Genomic DNA, 22,968 nt, shown 5'->3' on the forward strand with positions numbered 1-22,968 from the left:
CAGAGCTGAGGTTGTGCCGCAATGACAGAGACGTGCAGCAGCTCTCTCCCCTGGTACCTCCAGAATACCTTCCAGTCAGGCCGGGGCCCGCAGCTGAACAAACACACTCCTGAATGAAATAACCACACAGGCTGGGAAACACACCCCCCACCTGCACTCCTACCCGCACACTGACAGAAAATACAGTCCATGACTTTATTCATGAGTCCCACTGAGAAGTTTGCTTTAAAATCCAAACTTTTTTTTTGGCATCTTTCAGCTTTGGATTGTTGTCTTTTTCTAAACCCATTAATACATCCTTGATGCAGTTGTGAAAAAACTGCAGTTTTTGTGTCAAATGGTCTCTGTATATATTTTAAGACAGAAAAAATATGCAGTGATTTTGTGGTTCTGAGTCATTAGAAACGCTTCCTCACAAATTTAATGATGCGTATACAGGACAAATGTCTCATCACAATTCCACTATCACATTGAAAAAAAAAAGAGTCAAAGCTCAGGTCTTTCTATTTGCTTTACAACTTTACAAACTCCTAAACAGACTCTGTCATTCTGACCAATTCTTTCCTAAATCCACATACGGTATCTGCGCTAAAGGTTGCGAGTCAATTGCTTATCCCATAAGAATGTTTTGTTGTTTTAGCGGCCCCATTCACAGCACGAGGGCCCGGGACTCCAGAGTAAACTCCGATGCTGATAATTGACTTGTGACGAATACCTCTGTTTGTTCTGAGTGGTCTCCGAGGTGACCGAGAGCCGGCGCTGAGCCGCATGAGAGGGCTGTTTTGTTTTGCTGTGTACTGTGGTCAGGCAATAAAGCTGGAATGAAAGGAGCGGTCTCTTCTCTTGGCCCCGGCCTCCCCCCGAAAAAACTCCCATTAAGCCAGTCCCAAACAATGGTGGTGGCAGAGGGGACCAGAGCTCCCATGGAGAGCCTGCTCTTCACCGATCAATGTGTTTATTTAAGCAGGAAGCATCTTCACTGGAGTACGGAGGGATCTTTTTCTTTTTGGTTGAGGCTTGAGGTCAGCTGTTCCAGATCAGAGGCAGGAAAAAGTACACAGCTTCAGAACAGGACAGACTTTTGCTCATCCTGGACCAGTATTGAGGCATAGTCAGTGTAGTATATACAGTAGATGTCAGTCTCCAACCCCCCCTCCCCAGTTTGGAGAAGCAGACTGAATTCCGACATGGGAGTAAAGCGATGTGCTGCTGTGGACGAGGGTAGCAGTAAAACATATTCTAGCCACCTAAAAAAAATCAGAATCAGTTTAACTGTACACTATGTTTAGAATATTTTCAATGCTTTATCTTAAATGTCAGACAGCTCATTCCAACAGAACACCCGTAACAGCTTCAGTTCCCCATCTGTTCTCATCAAAGCCACCAGACTCCTTTAAGAAAAACAGTAATTTTAGTTCGCTGAACCTTGAAGCTGCTTGCCTCGCACTGTTTGGATCAGTTAGTTTGTTTATGTTATTGTTCGACTTTGGTGAATCTGAACTAACCCTTCTAAACGCCAAAGTCACACCATAACACAAATAAAGCAACTGTTTGAGGCAGTGGAAGACCAGCTGCTCCTGTTTTCAGCAATGTTAAATCTTTGCGTTTCTCAATAAAGTCTGGCTTTGAAGAGAGCAATAAAATGGCCTCACTTTCCAGTTGGAAAGTACACTTCAACTGATATTGTTTTTTTTTTAGGTTTGACTTTTTCTAGCTGGCTAAAATGCATTTTGTTGCCGACCCCTCCACAGTAGTACATTGCTTAGCTTCCATGTCGGACTCCGGCCTGCTTCTCCAAACTGGGGGCGTGCCAACTGACAACTACTGTAGGCTATGTGATATACTGTTGATGGATGAGTGCCCCATACAACCCCACTTAAAAAAATGTGAACTATCCCTTTAAGTTAAGAGGTTATGGAAACTCAAAAAAAGTGTGTTGTTAGCTGGCTTCATTTTAAACTGTTGAAACTCTCTTCCATGAATATAAGAGTTCCTTAGTACAGCCAGCACCCACAAGAAGGGACCCCCACCCCCTCTCTCCTGACCCTGAGGCTTTAATATTGAATGGCACATTGGTACCTTCCCCACAAGAATTCATAAACTAAACGATTAGCCTCTGTCTGTAATTGCGCTCTCCCTTGCCTAATAGGGGAGGTGAGGTAAAGAGGGGAAAAAAACAAAGGACAGTTAATTTGTGATTTCCTCTGCTCATTTGAAGGCAAATTAAGTGTCAAACAGCTAATACGGAGCATATTTCATTTTATGAGCTTTTAATTTAATTCTGCCGCCTCATATCGCTGGAGCCCGTTAGCTGCGCTGTTAAAGCCCGCTCCTCGCCTGAAAACGGGGGCCATAAATAAACATGTTTCAATTAGGCCCTTCACAGTAATAGGATATGATTCTGTTCATTTGCCACGTATGGATGGTGGATGTGTCATTGTGGCAGAGAGGAAACAAGCTGCTGGGCGTTTCACCATGTTTTTCTCCGGCCACGGATGCCCAGTGGTGGCTGGCTTGTGTGCGTGGCGGGGGAAGCTGGCTGGATTGATGGAACTGCCGCGGGGCCAACCCAACTGTAATTACAGGCCGTAATGAGAGGCTGCATGGGGAAGTACTGCAATAATAGTCCCTGTGTACTTAGGCATATCTTTGAGAGGGCTAATAACGATTAATTCTGCTCACCGAGGAGAACTTGTCTTAAAACAATTCAATATTTCTCCATAAGCCGCCTCCTGTCCTCCATTTCCCTGAAGCGACAGCTATACGTTGACTGCCTCTATTTGCTCAGGCCGGCTACAAGCAGCATTACGGAGCTGAATGCATCACTTTTAAATCCTCAGAGAGGCTGCAGCTCTGTGCTTGTAAAGTTTGGCTAAAACTTGCATGAAGCCAAACCTGGAAGTGTAATTAACTGCAATTTGCCATCAGGTGGTTGGGCCCAGCTGTAATACCAAACCTGATGAGTGTTTATTCTCACTGAGGAATTCAGTGCTGCTTTTTTAATCAAGCAGGCAATATTGCTGCTTCCCTGTGCAAAGACTCAAAAGTCGTTTCTGCATAAAACCCACGTAAGTTCACAGATAACGTGTGTGACAGTGAGTTCACAGATTTAAATAAGGCTGGGCACTAAACAGCTGTCTTATAATAATGACAAATAGTTTCCCTCAGCACAGCGTGTCATATTAAACAGCTCTATGCTTAATGGCTTGGATAAATAGGCCCTAAGTAGCATGGCAGAGCACGGCCGTGTTTCCAGTGACAGCAAACCGAGCGCACAGATAACGCCTGTCCGGACAGAGTGACTGAAGACGCCGGCGCAACTTCTCCCCCTTAATTCAATTCCCTGGCTCCGTGTTGTCCCTCCACCCCCCTCCTCATTTCTTCCCTCCCCCTCCCCCTCCCTAACCTGTGCTCCAGATCATACCAAAGCACTCCTGACGGATAACAAGCCAGGCTGTTTGTTCGAGCCTATGTTGCCGGTGCGTGTTCGCCCCATTATCTCTGCATAAGCTAAATGCTAAATTATATTTGCCATTTTGTTTGCAGTGACACAGGGCATCAATCACCTCCCTTTTTTTATTTCCTCGCCTCTCTCCCCTCCTTTTTTTCCCTCTGCTGCAGCCCCTGAGCAGGAGATGAGGGGTTGAGAGGTAGGGTGGGCCGGAGGTGGGGAGGCGGAGGGTGGGGGGGGGGGGGGGGGGGACATAAAAAATTCATTACGCTTAGTGGCACATCAGCAAGGGAGAGATATGACTCCTGAGGAGGAGAAGGGGGGAGTTGATAATGATGAAGAATATCAAACATAATGCGGCCCAAGTAGCTGCCCCATCCAATTTGTCCTCGTCGCGCCGTGATCGCTTCCTTCGTGTCTGCGGGTAGGAAACAACCGCCGCAAGGACGATGAAGCATCTCCTCTGGTACTCACTATTTAGATGCGAAGAATACAAATTATGGAGAGAGTAAAAAAGACAAAAAGAATGAAAGTCTAAAAGTGAGGAGAGAAAGGACTAATATGTGCACGAGCGTATGTAAGTGAGTGAGCTGAGGGAATGCTTTGAAGTTCTGTGCTGACCTGGCCAGCGCCATCTGAAGCACTCCAGGGAAATACGAGACTACTGCAATAAGAGTTCTCCTGCTTATAAATACTTCTCTCTTACGAGGCATGACACCATGTTTTACTTTACTTCATATCTGATAGCCTGTACGTGCATGTGATTGGATGAGGCGGGCTGGTTAGTAGCATGCAGTTTGTGTGTCAGGAGCCCATCTGTGTCTGTCAGAGACGGGTAGATGTCAGCGGAGGCATTGCTTCCTGCTCTTGACAAGGCTTGATCACTGCTCTTATGAGAATCGCACGCTCCCAGGCTCCCCTCTCGCCCTGCTCTCATTTCCGTGTCTCTGACACATGTTCATTTGCGTGTCTCTGACATGCGGATCATGTTGCGCACGTATACAGGGCCGTGGCCTTTGATCCTGAAAGGCCTGAAAGAGAGGCACCCGGCACCTATGAGGAGGATGCTCCACACCCCACAGGCGGAAGGAAGTGCAGGAGCTTGATTTGTATCGCCATTAGGAGAGCGGGGAGCTCGCCGATGATGCGTGTGATGCAGCTGAATCAAATGTGTACTCTGGTCAACCCAATCACCAGGATGAATGTTGGCACTGTACAACTGCAAACTACAGATTCATTACATCTGCATGCTATTGTGTATCAGATCCGGTAAAACTTTATTTAAAAAATGCTGTGGTTAAAGTGTGGTTAGGTTTAGGCAAGAAAAAGGAAAAAAACACTTTGTTAGGGTTAGGAAAAGATCATGTTTTGGCTTAAAACACTCACTTTTGGTTGCACAATCCCAATAAGAAAGGCAGTAATGTCTCTGTATAAAACAACCCTTTTTCTTATCACTATCTCAGTAGAAAACAGGGCGATGTCTAAAAAAAACCAACCGCTTTTCGTAGCGCTATCTTGGCAGGAAACGCAACAATACCTCTGTAAAAAAAAAAAAAAAAACGCTTTTTATAGCACTATCTTCAGAAGAAACACAGCAATGGGTCCCTTAAAACACCCAAGTTCGGTGGCTACAAAAGCTGCTAGAAATGCAGCGACGACTTGCTGAAAAACAACCTTTGCTGTTGTTTGTTGGTCTTGAACACTGGCCTGCAATGTTGGCAGCTTGGCAGGGGTCTCGCCATCCACCATCCCCTCCATCTCCTTATGACAAAGCTTATATACTGAGTCAATATATGAATTGTGTATGAAACGTACAAATGTAATGTGTCCCTTGTTTGCAGAAATGTGCAATGCCAACATCTTTTTCTGGCAACTGCTCACGTATGATTTGCAGTAGTTTGGTTAAGTGTGTGTGAGTTTGAGAGACTTACACATGAAGAGGGGGCACAGGGGAAGGCTCGTAGATGTAACGTCCCTGGGTATGTCTGTCATCGATTGGCACAGGGGGATGGAAGGTAGGGAAGAACTGCGGTGCAGCTGTAGAGAATAACAGAAAGAGAAACAGAAAATTTTTCGTTACACTTTGCGAGACCCCTGGTTCCTCTAAAACATATTGTCATGTGAATGTATTCCCTCCTCAGCTAATCTAAATAGCAGCTATAATGAAACGCAGTGGTTGATGGCTATCTTTCAGCAGACCCACCCAAATGAGACCTCATTAAATGCATTCAGCTAAAAGCTGCATTGCTTCCAAAATGTTCGTTGCGGAAGTCTTTGTAAGTGTCTCAAGGCTGATAGAACTCAAAATAAACAGGGATAAATAACCGTAAGAAAAGCTTCTCACCGTACCAAACATAATATGGTTTTGTACAAAGGATAACGTTTAAGTACAACCAATGAAATGTACAAAACGAGAACAAAAACACCCTCTTCCGTTTCAGTGTTTTGTCACAACTGCCAGAGAGAATCGAGAGGCTTGTTTTTTTTTTCTCCCTCCAGATAAAACATTAAAACATTTGCATAATATGAGCTTCCAAGCCTTTCTCTATTTTTACCCCTGAAATTGAAACTGTTGTGCTGCCACCAGACTGCGTTCACATATGTACGCACTCATCTTCTAACCTTAACTGCACTCCACACCATAATCTTAAAAACTAAAGCTGGAATTTTGTGCTGCAACTGTGCATCCATTGTTGGACAAGTTGCGACAAGCAAACCATGAGTGGGAACCCTGCTGAAATGCTGCCTACCTGAGGGTCGACTGGTGAAACTGAAATGGGTTAAAACTTGCACGGAGACAGAAACAAATGACTAACACGCACAACGGTCCACAAAGCTACAAATCATTTCTTCATTCACATCTCATTGCCAGAACACATGTCACTTTATTGCCTGTTACTCAGCCCATTGCCAAGTTGCATATCAGGACCCTGAGGCAAAGCATGTGTCAACATCTGCATACCTTCACACAACAAGACTCTGAGGCTGCTAGCTATGTGTTTTTTTTTTTGCTTGTAAACATTTGCAAGTGAGTGCCAAGAGGGCAGATGGCCAAACAGTGGGGTGCCCGACAGCTCTAAGAGTGTTGCTCAATGCCAAACGCAGCTGCACCGCTGGGCAACGCAGCAGGTGTTGATCCCCCAGTACCTCTCAGGACTGCTTACCTCATCACTCACTCATTCATTGGGGGTGATCGCTGCCAGTTTGGACCAACACAGCTACAATTAAAAGATCAGTTTGGTGTTGTTTGTAATCCTGCAGTAGTATAATGTAAGTCATGAAGAGGCACTTCGTAATGCACTTCCATAAAGTTGGGGGACTGGCAAAAGACAGATTAAAAACTGAGGGCTGAATGTGCAAAAGGGTTGCGTGGTTTTTTCAGCTGCTAAACCATATAAGACTAAAAGTAATTCTAAAAGCAACCACAAAGATCTCTGTCATGTTTAAATCCCTTGTCTAAAGCTTTGAGGAATGTCTCTGCACCTTGTGGGTCAGGATCTGTGGCTTGTGCATGGGCAGATTATGAGAGAATGGGCCCCTGGGCACAGATATGCAAAGGGCCCCACTACCTCTCCCACATAAGAGCAAAACACGCAGGCTGTGAAGGTTTTGAGTCTCGTTGTAGTCGTTAAGCATCTTTCTGTGGTTTCATGTTTCCTTGTGCTTGTTTTGTCCATTTTTTTGGAGTTAATTTGTGTCGCTTTGCAGTTCCTTTGCATCTCTTCGTGGTCTTTTCCTGGTTGCTATGTGTTAATTTAAGTACCATTTTGCAAATAAGCCCGTTAAGTAATCCATCCATGAGCCTGTGGTCTGAAAATTTCAGTTTTCTTTTTCTCTCTGCCTTCTGCCCACTGTAATCTTGGCGCAAAGGCTACATTTATATTATCCCACATGGATGATTACAGTCAGATGCAAAAAAAAAGGGGTGAATTGCAATCAGCTGCAAAACTTTATGGGTGTGTTTTTGCTGTAATATCATCAGCATGATAGCTTTTGTGAATTGTACCTTGAGATGGGGCAGATAAAGGTTGCAAGTGATGCACAATTCATGATGCTATCAATGGTCGCAATCCATTATTTGTGAATTCACCCAGGAATGGTAAAAACTGAGCAACAGAGGCCAAGATATGCTAATTTTCTGTCACTACTGACCAACATACCCGGGTGAGACTTCATAAAGCTTTCTTAACAGCCAAAGACAACATCATATATAACTGTTTTTACAGGCTATATAGTACTATAGTACTAGTAATTGAATTTGATGCGTTAAATTGGTGGAGTGCCACTTGCACCCTACAGTGTGCATATCGACACCTATTGTTCTCTGAAGGAAGCCACACACCTGCAGCAAAGAGATGGACCTCCCTGCAACAGTTGACACCATATTTTTCTGTGTTGATGCCCCAGAAAAGTAGCCTCTATACAGATTCCATCTATTTGCTGGGCACAATGGCCTGAATGTGGACTTGTCTCTTTTGTCAGGTGATAGCACATCTTTGAGGTCTTGTAGCGGTGCCAATGAGTAAAGAGAGACTCATTGTTGAGGTAGCAAAAGTCTAGAGAGGATTGATTAGCTCCTTAGGGGATGAATCAAGTGAAATAATGCACAAACAACCTTTACGTCCAAGTCATAAGTCTGAGTTCATTGTCCTGTTGTTGTTGGGTAGTTACATTTAGACCCTCTGAAGGTCTCTAGTTTGTAATTACACGAATGTTCCCAAATGCACCCTGAAGTATCATTCAGAGCATTATTACAGCACATTAACATTTGCTTAATGTGCTCAACAAGTAAAAGTAAACTTAGGCAAACTTCTAGAAACCATTCAGGGGTCTTCATCCTGTTTTCACAATAGCAGAGATAAGTAGTAAAAGCCTCCTCCATGCAGCTCTGGTGAGTATCTGACCACTCAGTCTCTGTCTGTTTGATAGTTTCCTCCTGATGACTCAGTTTTGGCTTGGCTCACCTTGGCTGATTCCAGAGCTGCTGAGCGAGGGAGGGAGGGAGGGATGAGGGGTTTCTGGGATAGAGCTGGTGGTAGACAAGGGCAAGAATCTGCTTTGTTTACTCTCCACAGCTCTGCGCCGAGGCTGTCGGCCCTTGGCTGTCAGAGTCGGAAATGAACCTTCAGGTTTTTGCCGTGCTGTGTTGTAGCTCGATGGGAGTAAAAGCTCCATGTTCTGTAATCTTACTGATCCCTGCCCACATTGCGGGAACTTTAACCTCTGTCCTGTTGGGTAATGAGGGATGACTGTAGAGATTACAAACTGTGAAATCATCTTAAAGACCCCACCCCTTCACCCCCACAACACACACCTACATTCCCACATCCGCCACTCCTCATTGAATTACCCATATCCCCCCTATGTTTATGTCTCTGGACCTCCTCACTCAGCACAGTCCTGTGCCTAGACTCGACCCTTTCTTTTTCTTCCTCCTTCATCACTCCTTCCCTCCCTCCCTCCTCTTACTGCGGCCGCATGGCAAACCATTCTGCCGAGGTTTATTTAAATCCAACTCTGAAGTTTACTTTACCATGGCCCTATCTAAATAGAGCCTGCCACCTCTTTTACGCCAGCGCAGCTCTCCATTAGCGAGGCAAACAGCCCCCGTGTCACTGGAGAGAATGTATACAGTTGCAAAGAACAGAGGGCGAAGGAGAGAGTGTGTGTGTGTGTGTGGGGGGGGGGGGGACTCCATCCTGCAATCCATCTCCAGTGTTTCCTGTAGGGACTCTTTACTGTTTACTCCGGGACTAAATTGCCCCTGCTCTTCTGGATATTCAGTGGTATACTCGTCTCTCTAATACAGCTGGAAGGCACATAGGAAGCCGGCACACGCGTCACAATTTTTACCTTCCCACTGCGGCCACACACCACAGCAGCTCCAGCATTCCTAAGGAAAGTGTAATCACGACGGTTTTGTCCCGGTTGCATTTGGTAAACCACAACTGGCAAAGTGAGAGGGGTTAAAGAAGTCATCAAACGCTGAAAGTTTGAAAAAACTGCATATCATAGTTTGCAAACTTTTTTGAGATGCATCTTCTGAAATATGAACCCTGTACCGATTCATCAGAACTCCTCTCAAACATTTTAATGACTCCAGAGCAGCAGCATTCATTTTTGGTTTCAAATTTTCCCTTTTTTTATTCTTTTAGGAGACGGGATGGAAGTCATTAAGACATGATTACAAATGGGTCTTAATGAAAGGGCAATTAGAGGCAAACTTTGACCAGGCTCATTAATTCTAATTCAACACAAACACACCGTGCTCAGGACCAAAAGCCAGCTTCCCCTTCATTAAAGAGAGGATGGTAATTGCCTTGTCCTTTATTGGACACTTGAATAATTTCAAAAGAAGGGGGAGGACAAGGGGAGGATAAAGCCTAAAGCACATCATTTGCAATATCCTTATTGGTTAATCTCCTTTCATAAATGGCAGTTTTACCACAAAGGATCTTCACTGTGCTTCGGCGTGCAAGTGATGTGATACTTTAGAAGAATTTGAGCTGTCACTCACAATTCTGATTTGAGTTTTGATAACACTCAAACAATTTCTCATCTTTCTCTTTTGTTGTCAAGTCAGCTCTGCGAGTTTATTGTCTTGACTGCTAAACCTGGGCTCCTCCTCTCCTCTAGTGAGGGTTCAGCGACTCCGCTCTAACAGAGTGTCACCCGCAGCCGAGGACGAAACGCTTTTCCATAAACACTGCACTTCTCATCGACGCTCCGCCGCAAGAGCACAAAGAGCCAGTGACAGATTGTCATAAGCGACTAAGGCGGAGTGAGAAAAGGGCTGCTGGGGCCTGCTCCAGAGGTTTGTGAATTGCTAATGTGGAACATATGAAGCCTGTGCCGGGGCTGTGACTGCCAGATTTCATTATGCCACCTCTCTACCCTGCTCATGATCTCACCGCTCAGGCACGCTTGTCTGCAGCGAGGCCCACAGTTGCACCATAACTCGGCAACACTTTGCAGAGCGTGCGAAAGATGCTCCAGACTTTGTCTGTTTGCGTGTTTGCGAGCGCATGTGTGTGCAACTTGTGTCACTCCTTTCTGGGAGTGAATACAAGAACATGTACATGACTTTACTGTGCAGATAAACAGGACAATGCAGCTCTGGGTGATTTTTTTTTACTGGTGTTTATATACCTGCTCCTGGAAATGTCACCTTGAGATAACCTGCAGTAATGGTCTCCAACTATTTTAATTTAGAACTTCTTAAAATTAACACCGGCACTCTTTGCATATGTCCAAGGGGTGGGAGCAGTTTTGTTTGTTTGTATTTTTCACCAGTAAACTGGTGGATGGGCAAAAGATAGAAACTTAGAGAAAAACTGGGTGCAATAGTCCACCTTCCACCTTCTCTTCCCCCCCTTTGTCGCTCTCTCTCTCACACACACATACGCACACACACACACACTAAAACACACAGGGCAGCATGAAGTCCTACCTCGGTCTGGTGGTTGATTAAGCATATATGAATATGATTGCTGACTTTAAACACCCCTCGCATCCTGTCAAAATTTTGAATATTAGCAGGTACTTATCACTGAATCTTCGAAGCCCCAAAAATGCTATTTGGGACAGTCCTACTTCCAGGACATGTGGACCAGCACCATTATTTTTTTCAAACTGAAACCCTGGACTGCTCACATAAATATTTTCGCCCCTTGGAGGGCACAGAACCCAGTGGTGGGAATTGCTGATGAACAGCATAGCTACATTTAAGTGAAGCATGTAGCACAGTATTTTCTCTCCTAAAACACCAATTTTTAGCATCAGGTTTTGATGTCAGCAGTTTAACATCAAAGCACAAGAGTTTTATACCGCATTTAAACAATCATAGGAGGAGAAATCAATCAATCAATCATCATAAAACAAATAAAATGAATTACACTTAGAAAATAACTCTTGTAATGTGCAACATTTCATATTGAGGGTATCTGAGGGGTTTTTGATTTTATTAAACACAGATGTGACATATCAGCTAAAAGGCATGCTTATGTGTATTTATCATGCCTGCACTCTCTCTTCTGAAACAACTTTGCTCAAAAAGCATAATACTGAGCTTCCCTACAATTATCTGCTGGCAAGAGAAGTGATGGAGAAGCCCCGTGCAGACTATCAGTTGAAGTAGTTTGGAAGCTGGCTCTCTTGCCGACTTCTCCCTCTGATCAGTCCCTTCACACCCCGTCTCTCATCATGTTTGCTTACACTGAGACCTCAAGCTGTTTGGACATGTAAATAACACTTTCGGAGACTGTTTAGCTAAGCTCAATGGGAGTTGCTGTTGACTTTTGGAGCGCTTTGCTTTAATTACAGGTCCCAGATTGTTTCAGGTCTAATGGCCTAATTACTGCTGTATAAATTAGCCTAATGTTCTCGCTGTGCAGAGCTTTCTCTACTGTACACGATGCTCGGGCGCTAGAACAGAGGAAGCTTTTATTCAGCAAAAAGTAATAGTAAGAAGGAGGGAGAAGAAAGCAGGTTAAATAACAGAAGAATGTTAAGTGTTGCCTTGCCAATCTCTCTGCCATTCATCATATACGCGAGGCTGGCAGATCACACTCTGCCCTTCCTCTGTAAATCAATAGATTTTTTTTCCCTCTCTCTTCCGCTGTGTTCTCCTCTGTTTCACACTCTCTCTTGCTCACTTGCTCTTACACCCTTTAACACAAACAGTCTTTCTGTGGGTAAATGTAATTAACATGGTGGAAAAGAAAAAAACAGAACAGAAGAAGAGAAAGTGAGCAGTATAAAAAAAAAAAACGTCAGCTATGCGCTATAAACAGGCTCTCTGTTCGAGTATACATTCCATCGCTGCTCGCTGTCAGGAGTAATTTGTTTGTCTAGACTGAACAAGTCGGTCAATGCCAATCTGTTCTCTTCATGGTTCTACAAGTCTGTGCATATTTGCACTGGAGCTTAATGTTCAAGCAGGTTATCTCTTTGTGCCAATATTTACAAACTTGAGTTTAGGATCGTTTTTTCATTCAACCACTATGCAGCACACCATCCACTTGGCATGCAACAATTTCCTGCCAAACTTTATCTAAGTTAAAAAAATTTTTACAGATAAGTGTCCCCTGCAAAATATGCATCCATTTATCTGAAATTATATACAATACGAAACCCTTATTTAAGCAACCAGCTTGCTCTTCTACCCCCTTCCTCCTCTGTAAGCCACACAAATATCCTAATGGAACGCCAGCATCTGCAAGACATTTACAGGGCCGAGTCAATCTTAACAAATTGCACGCCAGCGCGAGGACCCTTGCCTTGCTACAGAGTGGAGCTAAGCACGCACACTGCTCTTCCAGGGGCCCCCAGCACCATCCAACCCCAGCTATACCCCGTTTTTTCTTCCCTTCCCCACCTCCCTGTACTCCCTGTATCCCACTCTGGATCAGGGAGTGAAGGTTATTTCACAAGGCCTCTGCGGAGCGCCAATCTATCTCCTACATTTGGTGAATTTCTCCAGATTGGGATAAGCTGGGGAGCAGAACAAAGCGCTGTGCGTTGGCCCTCCTCTCCCCCCTTTTGCTCCAGCACCCTCTGTACCCTACCCCACCTTCCAGCCTCCTCTCCCCCACCCAGCTGGGGAGAGATTTACACAGCAGTTTAGTAGCTGAAACACTGCGCTGCACCTCCTTCCCCTTCTCTCTCTTTATCTCTCACATCTGTCTATCTCCTCCTCTCCAAACAACGATACCTCTCAGAGAGAGGGGAGTTGATTTAAACCTCAGGTTAACTCACCAGGACTTTGCTACATTTATTTTGCTTCAGCTCCCCCCTGTGTGATTTATTCTACTCAAATACAAGGCCGCTTTAGGGTTTGATCTTTTTTTGAGATCTTTATTTAGGAACTGGGGGCACAGAAGGAATATTTTGCCCACAATCTGTTTTTAAAGACTCTCTTTAAATGTATTATAAATGTAGGAGAAATTATTCAGATTTACGGCGACATCTACTGTATACGAGCGGAGGTCATATCAGTGACAGTGTTCATGATTGCCACTGCTGTATCAGAATACCCTGTGTCAGACTGACCCTCTATAGCCCCGTGTCATGGATCCTCCCCGAGCCCCTGTGCAGGTGATACTAAAACTGCATGTGGCTGTGTGATAGTGACTGTGAGGCTAATACACCTGCATTATAATAACACACTGGGCTGGATTCTGCTCTGGGAAACTGGACAGCTTCTCAATTCTGAATCATGCTGAGAGGCCACTGACCAAAGCCGGTTATTTTTAATGTAATTTTGTTCACAAAATTACATTTCCATGTCTCCATTGTTCTCAGTTCGTATCCTGTATTTGAATTCGCTTAGAACTTGCAGAGACTTAATCTTGGTTCAGAGTGGTGATCCATCACAGTGAATGTTCTGTCACCTTTATTTTTATGTCAGAATTGTGTATTATCACATGCTAATGTGGTTAAAAGGAGGGTCCGGTTTAAAAATTCTCGTCAGTGGTGCATTCAAGGGCACTCTGATATCCGAGATTTCAGGGTGAACTGCCAAAAAGAGATGCATTAATGTTGTGGCAAAACCTCAAATCCAGTGATTCAAGGTTTTGTATATTGTTGCCTTATATTAGACAATATTGTCAACTCCTTTTCCATCTTCTGTCTGACATTGTGTCCACACTAACTGATTTTCATGGGGAAGGGGATTTGTTTTTCCCCAATTTATCACTGGAGACCAATGTATATACCTAAATCTACAGTCAATTGAAGACCACACTGATGCGTGGCCACCTTACCTGTTTTGCTGAGGTTTTAAGAATGGAACGGAACAACGTAAAAACATATTATGATGTTGGAGACACAGAGAAGACGCCAATTTAGAACAGTCTCCCTAACCCGTAACCCTAATAGAGTAAAGGTTAGCCTTTAGGGCCAATTCGTAGTTTGTCACATGTCCAGAAGGGTTTGCTTTGGTCCATGTGACATAAATGTCGTCATCCAGCCACGTCCCAGAGGGTCTGCACAAATCCTTTGCAGACGTCCACGTACAGCCCATTTCATGTGACCCTTGCGGACTGTATGTATATTTTGATGCATTGCTTGACAACAGCTTGACAACAGCGTTAGCCCTGCCTGTGGCTCTTGCTGCTTTTATTTTATTTTAACCACGAAACCAGTGTTTCATGTCACGATACACAAGTGAATCAGTTGCAGTGCAGTGGGCAGATTCCAGTGTCTGGACCCAGGCAACAATAGTTGCAGTTTGAGAACCAAGTCTGGAATCTAAATTTTGGAAAATCCTTAAAGTTCATGAAACGGGTTGAGTTCATAATTGGCAACAAAATGTCTGAAGCAGGTTGCAAGCTCATTTTCATGTGTTCAAATTAGTGGAATCCAGTAGGTGTCTGGAAGGTGGGAAATCAATCTGAGGATATGTTGTATCCTTTGGAAAATCATGCATAGGTGATTTTAAGTTTACAAGCTTAACATTCAAAACCACCAGTGCAGTCTTTTTATATGTTTTACATTCAAATGGTATTTCCCCCACACTGTAAGTCTGTTCCTCCATTTTCCACCAACACACATTAGACAAAGTCTGTGCAGGCCTCTGGAGGTACGCGGCCATTATTTGGGCTAATGGAGGAAACTGTGTGTCACAGAGCAAAGACAAAGCCCAGTGTCACAGCAATCAGACAAATGGCTGCTGGGCTCTGCAGGGCCAGACAGGGGTCGACGCTTCTGGACCAATTAGGTTATATGAGTGCAACAACAGCTGGAACTCTCCAATTCTTTCCCTTTTCCACTTTCTCCGCTCTTTGCATTGCTGTCACCTTAGCCTCTCTTTCACCCTCTCTCTCACTGTTGCATCGTCTTCCTAATTCTTTCAGTTAATCCTGCTCTCTGTCTATCTCTTTTTCTTTGCCTCTCTCATTATTCAAAGCGCATCCTCCTGATCTCTCCCCTTTCCCTCCTCACAGCATCCCAAAAACAAGGACAAAGTTGTAATCCATTTACTGCACCCCTGTCAACAGATTCCACCCAAATAATCCTAAAAGACTTACAACCAGGCCTAGGTACTATCAAGGGAAGGGGAGTGAAAAAAGAGGCAGAATGCACAGGGGAAGGCAAGTGAGAGCCATAGAGAAACAGAGAGGAGAACATACAAGGGGAGTGGAGAAGTGAGGCAACAGACGGAGGGAACTTGTGTCACAGTGATTTGAGTCTTTGTCACGCAGGTGGCGCCCAGGGGTTCCCTCAGCCTGGGCAGAGAGACAAACTGGGGCCCATGTAAACCTTAAAGAGGATTAACCCTGCCGGAGCGCTTTAATGAGACCTGAAAGTGCCGGGCACTGGAGAGCCCCACTGATTGGGCCGCGCTCCAGTCGGCTCCCAACGGTCCGCCAGCCCAGTGGCCCAGCAGCGCTGCTGCAGCCCCGTGGCCTACAGCTGCCCGCTCACACTGAGCCACATCAAAGCAGCCTGTCTGGGAGAACCCCGAGATGGGAGGAAGGGGAGGCAGGCGGGCATGAGGGAGGTGGAGAGTGCGAGTGAAGGAGGAGGAGGGAGATGAGGGTGCCTGGATGGAGGAATCCCTTATCTCCTCCTGAGAGGATGCTGCTCTGTGGTGCGAGATTGTCTGGAGCTGCCACCTGTCCCAGGCATCTTTAAAGGCAACACTAAAGCCTGTGATGGGCCTGACCTCCTTGAGCTCCCATTCTTTTATGTCTCTCTTCATTTTCTGCTTTGTTACACCACCCCTCCTCCTCCTCCTTCTTCTCCACTCTCTCTTGCTCTTCTCTGTTTTTCTTACCCTTCTGTCTCACTTACCCTCAGACTCCTGACTCCCTCCCTCTTTTCTCCTGTGATATCTTACATTTCACCAGGCTGCTAGAAACATTTTAATTACACTGTGTTCATCAGCCTCCTCTTCGTGTAGAACAATATATACTCACGACCCTCCAGAGACGAGAGCGAGATACGGGTTGTTGGCTGTAGGGATAAGGGCGCTTATCTTTGCCACGATGTGAGAGGAATGCAAATACAAAAAAAGGAACGATGAGATTTGGATAAACGGGAAGCAAACATGAAGAAAGGCATGAAATAACTCTGATTCTCCCATAGCACACAGAGGTGATTATCCTACTGGAGACTACAGGGTAACTTAAGGAGGAGAGAAAAAGCTCAAGCTGAGGAGAAGCCCCCATGAGCATTTAGCCTTGTTGTTTTATAGTATAGTGCTTAATGTTATTGCTGCCAGTGGTGTTTGCTGCAGTTGATTCTCCTTTTGGATGGACAAGATGCAGCAAATCTTCATTTTAAGCCTTCACAACATCAGCAAAGTGCTATTGTTCCCGACTCGCTTCTGTGACTTGACTGATTAACCAATCTCATTTGAAAGGAAGTAAAAACACACTGACAGATGTTGCGAGGATGATACCAAGAAATGCTGACTATTCTTCTTTGAACATCTTAAGTTCTCCGGAAATTCTTCTTAATTCTTCTTAGCCCCTTCACATTTAATCTCGTCATTGTTAATAAGAACTGCCATTATTCGGAGATATTCTGTTCACACGCATCAGCTTTGTGGTAAGAGCACCACATGACCTTAAGATGGTATGAAAGTGCATTCTTGCAGCACTTCAAACTCTGCTTAACCCCCTTAAATCATCATGCGCTACAAAGGGGCATATGCATGTGAGAATATGGCCTATCTTACAGCATGAGATGCCTCTAATAAGCTGTATAAAAGGGGATCATCTGATTATCCCTGGTGCGCTGGACCAAGGGGCCACAGCAGAGCGCAAGCCCATGTTGTTCTTTCTTGATGAAAGGAGGTGGGTGGAAGGGATCCCTCTCCATTGCCTGCAGTGTGCCCCAGGCTTCTCTGTGCCGGCATGCCGCTGGGGGACTACATCGTGCCACCGCGCTCAAAAAGCCAATATTGAAACAATCACAAAGACAAACACTTACCCTTGAAACAGGCACGTGTCTTCTCACCCCAGGCTCTCCTCTGTACTCCCTGGTTCTTTTGGGGGAGGATGTTTGAACCCAGCTAGTACTTGTCATATTTGAACCAACAAGAGGCCAGAAAGTTTGTTCTCTGAGTGTGAATTCAGAGGAGTGCTCTGTTTGTAACTTTTTCCCCCACCTATGAACACTCACACCAGTTTATAATGGCTCTTTTTTTACTCTCTTTGCCGCTCTCGCTCTTTTAAGACACATAGAGAGGTCCTGTGAAGTCCATACGAACCGAAAGCACTGTAATTAACTGTGGAGAGCAGAGAGGCCATTGTTGTGCGGATCACGTTCAGTTTGGTGACAGCTTGCTCATTCAGTTCAGTGGTCAGCTGCATTTTGATATTGAGGCAGACAGACTGACGCCGGGGTAGCGGCTGGCGTGCTATGGCCCAGTAGACCTGAGATCAGCCCGGCACAGCAGTTTAGAGTTTAACCCCTGTGAGTGGACCCCCACTGCCCCCACCACATCATAAAACCCCAGGACGGGTTTTACGCCGTGGCTCAGTGTTCCCCGCTAGCTTTCTCAGAACACAGGACCAGTGTGATCCAGGTAGCAGACACCTTTGGCCAGGCTCAGAGAGCAGGGTTACTGTGATACATGTGAAGGAATCCTTCAGCCAAGAGATCCATACCTCCACTGCCTCCAGCTTAGCAGGCATGGTTTCTGAGATCAGTCAAGGACAGCAAGGCTTTGGTGTGGGGATTAGGCCCTGGCAGCCAGATCTGGGCCAGATTTTTTAAGGAGCTAACCTAAAGACTATTGGACTGATAGGCAGCCATCACAGCCTGGAGACACATTTCCCAATCCCATTTCTTATTTTTACCTCTACCCCTTGTTTTCAAGTGCCATCTTGCCCGTCAGAACAGAGTAACACGGGGTAGTGGTTGAAAGCTTCCCCTATGAAATGGGACAATGTTTCAAGACCTTGATATGTCATTGTTAGTCGTCAACGCTGGCATTTACGTAAACAGACGTGACAAGTATTGCCGGACATTCCAAATAAGCTATCTTTTGCTGTGGTGATTTCTCATTTGGGCTCTTGGCATCCTTTAGCAGTTGTCAGGACACTCTTGATTTGTCCACAACTTAAGTTTCATGCAATCAATCACTCAAACAAGTCATCAAATAAAAAAGAACACTGCTTCATACCAGGCTAACTTTAGCAACCCATGCTCCTAGCCTGCCAGTCTGCACTGATATTAGAGGAGCGGAATTTCAATATATTATTACACTGTTGTTAAAATAGCAATACATTTGGTGAAGAGTGCATAATGACTTGCTTAGGACTCGAAATTCAGTGTTTAAGACTTGAGACTTGACTTGGGATTGGTCAGCCTTAAATTAGGACTTGACTCGGAACTTGCATGTCTTGACTTGGGACTTCAATTGGGACATGAGTGCAAAGACTTGACTCCCACCTCTGCATGTTAGAAAGAAAAGGACCATAACACACTGAAACAACGTTAAAATTACATAATACAATAGTTATTGTAATTTTTAAATCTTTGTTCATGAAGAAAATATATCTGTAGGTTTCTTTTGTTGCTTGTACAGCTATCTTGTTAATGAAAAACCTCCATTTGGAGGGTGATGCTGCCCTTAGTCTTTGCCCTATCCCACAGAATCCGCAGACCCTTCCCCTAGACGTGAACCAGCGAAACAGAGGGGTAAGGTGGGGGCAAGGGGTGTATTGGGATTGGGCCTTAATGTGTCTTGTCTGCTCCTCTCAATGACCTACTGTATCACAAATACAGTACAAAACTTAGCTAACTTCTGTGCCAATATACTTAAGCATTGTCTCTAAAGCTTGGCAAAATGTACTTTCCTCCAGTTGCCTTTGCTTCACTAAACATTCTTGGGCGTTTCAGTTAACATTTGCAAGAAAGCCACTGAAAAGGATGTGCTTTAAGTCCCTCCATGGATGTGTTTAGTCTGGCAAAGAAGTGCAAGTGTTTAAGAAAGAGGCACTTTAAAGAAGAAGATCCCCTCGGAGGAAGCAAAGATGCTTCGCCAGCAAGTGGGCTCACTGTTGCTGCAGGACCACTGACCGGCTAATCAGCGCACAATGTAAACAGATGTTGGCGCCGCGCATCCCATTCACACTTCTACACAATTAAGATCTTAAAAAAAAAAAAGACTTCTCCCTCATTAATCCTCATCCCAATCCTTTCTTCTTATCCCGCAGCAAAGCCCCATGTATTAGTGTTGTGGTAAGAAGGATGTGGACTCTTATCCAGTGTTTGCCCAAGAAAAGCGGCTAAGACTCAGGCATCACCAGCACATTAGCTAATGCTAACAATAGGGGCAATGTTTCCTTAGTGCCTCTGCCTTTCTGCACTGAAGTGGGTGTAAAAACCAGAGTAAACACAGTCTTAGGCCACGGACATAAGAGGAGTGGGAGATCACAAGTCTGGGTGAATAGCAGAGATTTACCCGGAGCACAAGCCCCCGAAGATAAACCCCCCTTGCTCTCTTCTCGTTGTTCCACCTCCCACGCCTCCCAGAGCTTCACCGCCACGTTAACGATCCAGTGACCAGGTGTGGGGAGGCTGCAGGTGCCGTCGCATTTAGGCACATTAAGCACTGACACACAGCAGCGCTAAGAGTAATCGGATTTACCTGGCTGTCTGCTGCGTGGCGTGGCACACTATGCAAGCACAGCACAAAGGCTTAGGGCCCCCTCTCCATCACAAACACACACATGCACACACCTGGGATGAATTTAGGAGGTGACAAAGCCCTCATAGAGAGGGACTACCGCTGGTGGAGTAAGAGCTGTGTGTGTGTGTGTGTGTGTGTGTGTGTGTGTGTGTGTGTGTGTATGGAACCAGAAACCAGAACAGAAGCCGGTGACTTTTTACACCTTGTGGCGCAGGAGTGGTGACAGACGCTACAGGCTTCTGGTTCAAAGCAGCTGAGGGAGGGAGAGAGGGGAAGCAGAGGTTTTAAGGGGAACCCTTTCGTTCTGCTGACCCCTCAGACCGCTGGAGCTCATGGGGATTGAGCTCTGGTACTGGGTTCAATCAGACAGAATGGGACCGCCGCCTTTAGGGACACCCCATGTCCTCAACACCTGGGGCCAGGAGGAGGTGTTTTACACAGCAATGCTCTCATCTCAGATCATAAGTCCTCCTGAGTGGAGTCGGGATCCAAAAATCGACATCAATGAAAAACACTACAAGCCTTTCCGACTTTGTTTTTAAAGTCAAAATCAGTGTTATTTTGAGTCTTTGTTGGTGTTATTTCACCTTATAGCAAGTGGTGGAACAAGTATTCAGAGCTTTTGCTAAAGTAAATGTTGCAATACTACAGTGTAAAAATACAAGTAAAAGATCTGCATTCAAAATCTTACTCAAGTAAAAGTATAAAAGTATAAGTATATACTTTAAGTACCAAAGTTCAAGTACTCATTAGGCAGAATGGCATATTTCATAATGATGTGACACATTAATGTTATTTAATATCCATCACTTTAATGGTAAAGGTGGGGATAATTTTAACAACTTTTTGTAACTAGTAGCTATAGCTGCTTAATATATGTAGAGAAGTAAAAAGTAAAGTACATGCCTCCATAATGTAGATGAATAGAAGCAGAAAGTAGTATAAAATGGTAATAATCAAGTGAAATACCCAAAATATTGTATCTTGAAGAATACTTTACCTGCAAAATGACCATTTGTATCCATTACTCACTGCATCTTACCTTGAATTCGTGGGGAAGACTTTGCTTTTCTCGCATGCCTTCACCATGAACAAAGAATCCAAAAAAGTCTTTGACTTAAAGCCATAGGGATCTACATTTACTAACTGTAAAATTGTATTAAAACATCTATGTACAATCTCTCACACAACTCGTGCAGTATAATCCAAGTCTCATTTATCCAGTTATATGCTCAGTACTTCCCAAACACATTTAGTATTACATTATTGCAAAAACGAGTACGTGTATGCACTTCAAACACTCATGGATACCCAGGCATGCTACTCGGCTGTGGATGAGACTGTGTTTTAAATCGTAATGTTTTAGCAAAACTGCATGTGTTTGGAAAGTGCTGAGCATAAGACTGGATAAATGAGACTTGGATTATACTGCACAAGTTGTGTGAGAGTTTGTAAACAGAAGTTTTGCTATAGTTTTGCTGTTGTTAAACACGAACCCCAATGACTTCAATTCATTAAGATTTTCCTCAGTTTTTGGATCCTCTGTTCATCGTGGAGGCATGCAAGAAAAATTAAGTTTTTCTCACAAAAACAGTGTAACACGAGGTGAGTAACTGATATATAAATACTCATTTGCCAGTGAAGTATTCCTTTAAGTACATTACTTTAGTTAATGTACTTGGTTACATTACACTGCCTATAGCAAATCGAAACTTACTTTTTTGTGTCTTATACTCATCTACTGACACTATGGCTGCAACTAACAATTATGTTTGTTATCAATCATTCAGATTTTTTTTTTTTTCAGTTGATTGATCAATTATTTTGTATATAAAATGACAGAAAGTTGTTTTTAAAGATGCTATTCATAATTTCCCTGAGCCCAAAGTGGTCCTGTTTTGATTTGGCAAGCGCTGACAACCTTAAATAAAACTGCAACTGGCAAATATTTGTCATTTTAGCTTGATAATTTAAAAAATATCAGACTACTTAGTTCAGACTTTTTATTTCGGCACTAACACTAAAGACTTATATATTAAGATGTGGAAGAAGCAGTGCAGAAGGAGGATCAAATCTATGTTCATCATGCCTACAGCTTCCCAGCAAGCATCACTGTGCTCCGCTCCACTCTGCCTCGTTTGATTGCAGCCTTCCAGTCTCTTGAGCCCCGATGCACAAAGAAAGCCTCTTGAAGCTCTACGGCCCTTTTGACTTTTCCTGCTGCTTTTGAACTCTCCATTTCAGACTGTGACTTTTCCACATGACCCCAAGCCTCAGAGTGACCCCCCCCCCACCTCTCCCTCCCTGCTCCTTCCCCTCGGCTTCAGTGGTCTGGAACCTCCAGAGCTCCTTCACACATACCCACACACACACATCAAATGAGAAGTGGCAGTGTTGCTGAGTTAGGTCAGGATGTAATGGGCAGTAATGTTCTGCCCTCGAGGGCCCTGTCCACGGCACCATTGCCTGGTTTTGAGTAACCTTTCACTTAAAGAGGCACCTTGGTGACTCTCGGGCACCCAAGCACGAGGGGAGCAGTAGCTAATGAAGTGGCTGAATAAATAGAGTTACAGTACATGGTTGGGGTCCACTGGACTTTTCATTACTGCCACTGGATTAAAATCGCTCTGTCCCACTCTGTCTGCCCCAATTCAGAGCCAATTTAACCAAACTAAACAAGCTATCACATCAAATCCTTGTCTGCGGGCTAAGTCCTGGCTACAGTGGCCGCTGAATTAACCTCCTAATCAGCCTCTTACACCCCAATCATCTATCTCCTGTTCTCTCTTTCCACGTACACACACAGTTTCGCTTTCATCTAACTCCTACTGTCTATCTCACCTTTTTTTTCAAATTATCTTCAGTATCT

General features: G+C 44.5%; 1 protein-coding gene across 1 annotated transcript in view; it reads right to left on the reverse strand.

Annotated features, from left to right (window-relative positions):
• gli3 (GLI family zinc finger 3) overlaps nucleotides 1-22,968 on the reverse strand; it is a 123,436-nt gene that overhangs the window by 52,109 nt on the left and 48,359 nt on the right. Inside the window, exon 4 of the mRNA XM_050056707.1 lies at nucleotides 5,383-5,488. Coding sequence (XP_049912664.1) covers nucleotides 5,383-5,488 — 106 coding nt within the window. The remainder of the gene's footprint in view (nucleotides 1-5,382; nucleotides 5,489-22,968) is intronic.

The sequence above is a fragment of the Epinephelus moara genome, chromosome 11 (assembly GCF_006386435.1).
Source record: "Epinephelus moara isolate mb chromosome 11, YSFRI_EMoa_1.0, whole genome shotgun sequence".
Taxonomy (NCBI): domain Eukaryota; kingdom Metazoa; phylum Chordata; class Actinopteri; order Perciformes; family Serranidae; genus Epinephelus; species Epinephelus moara.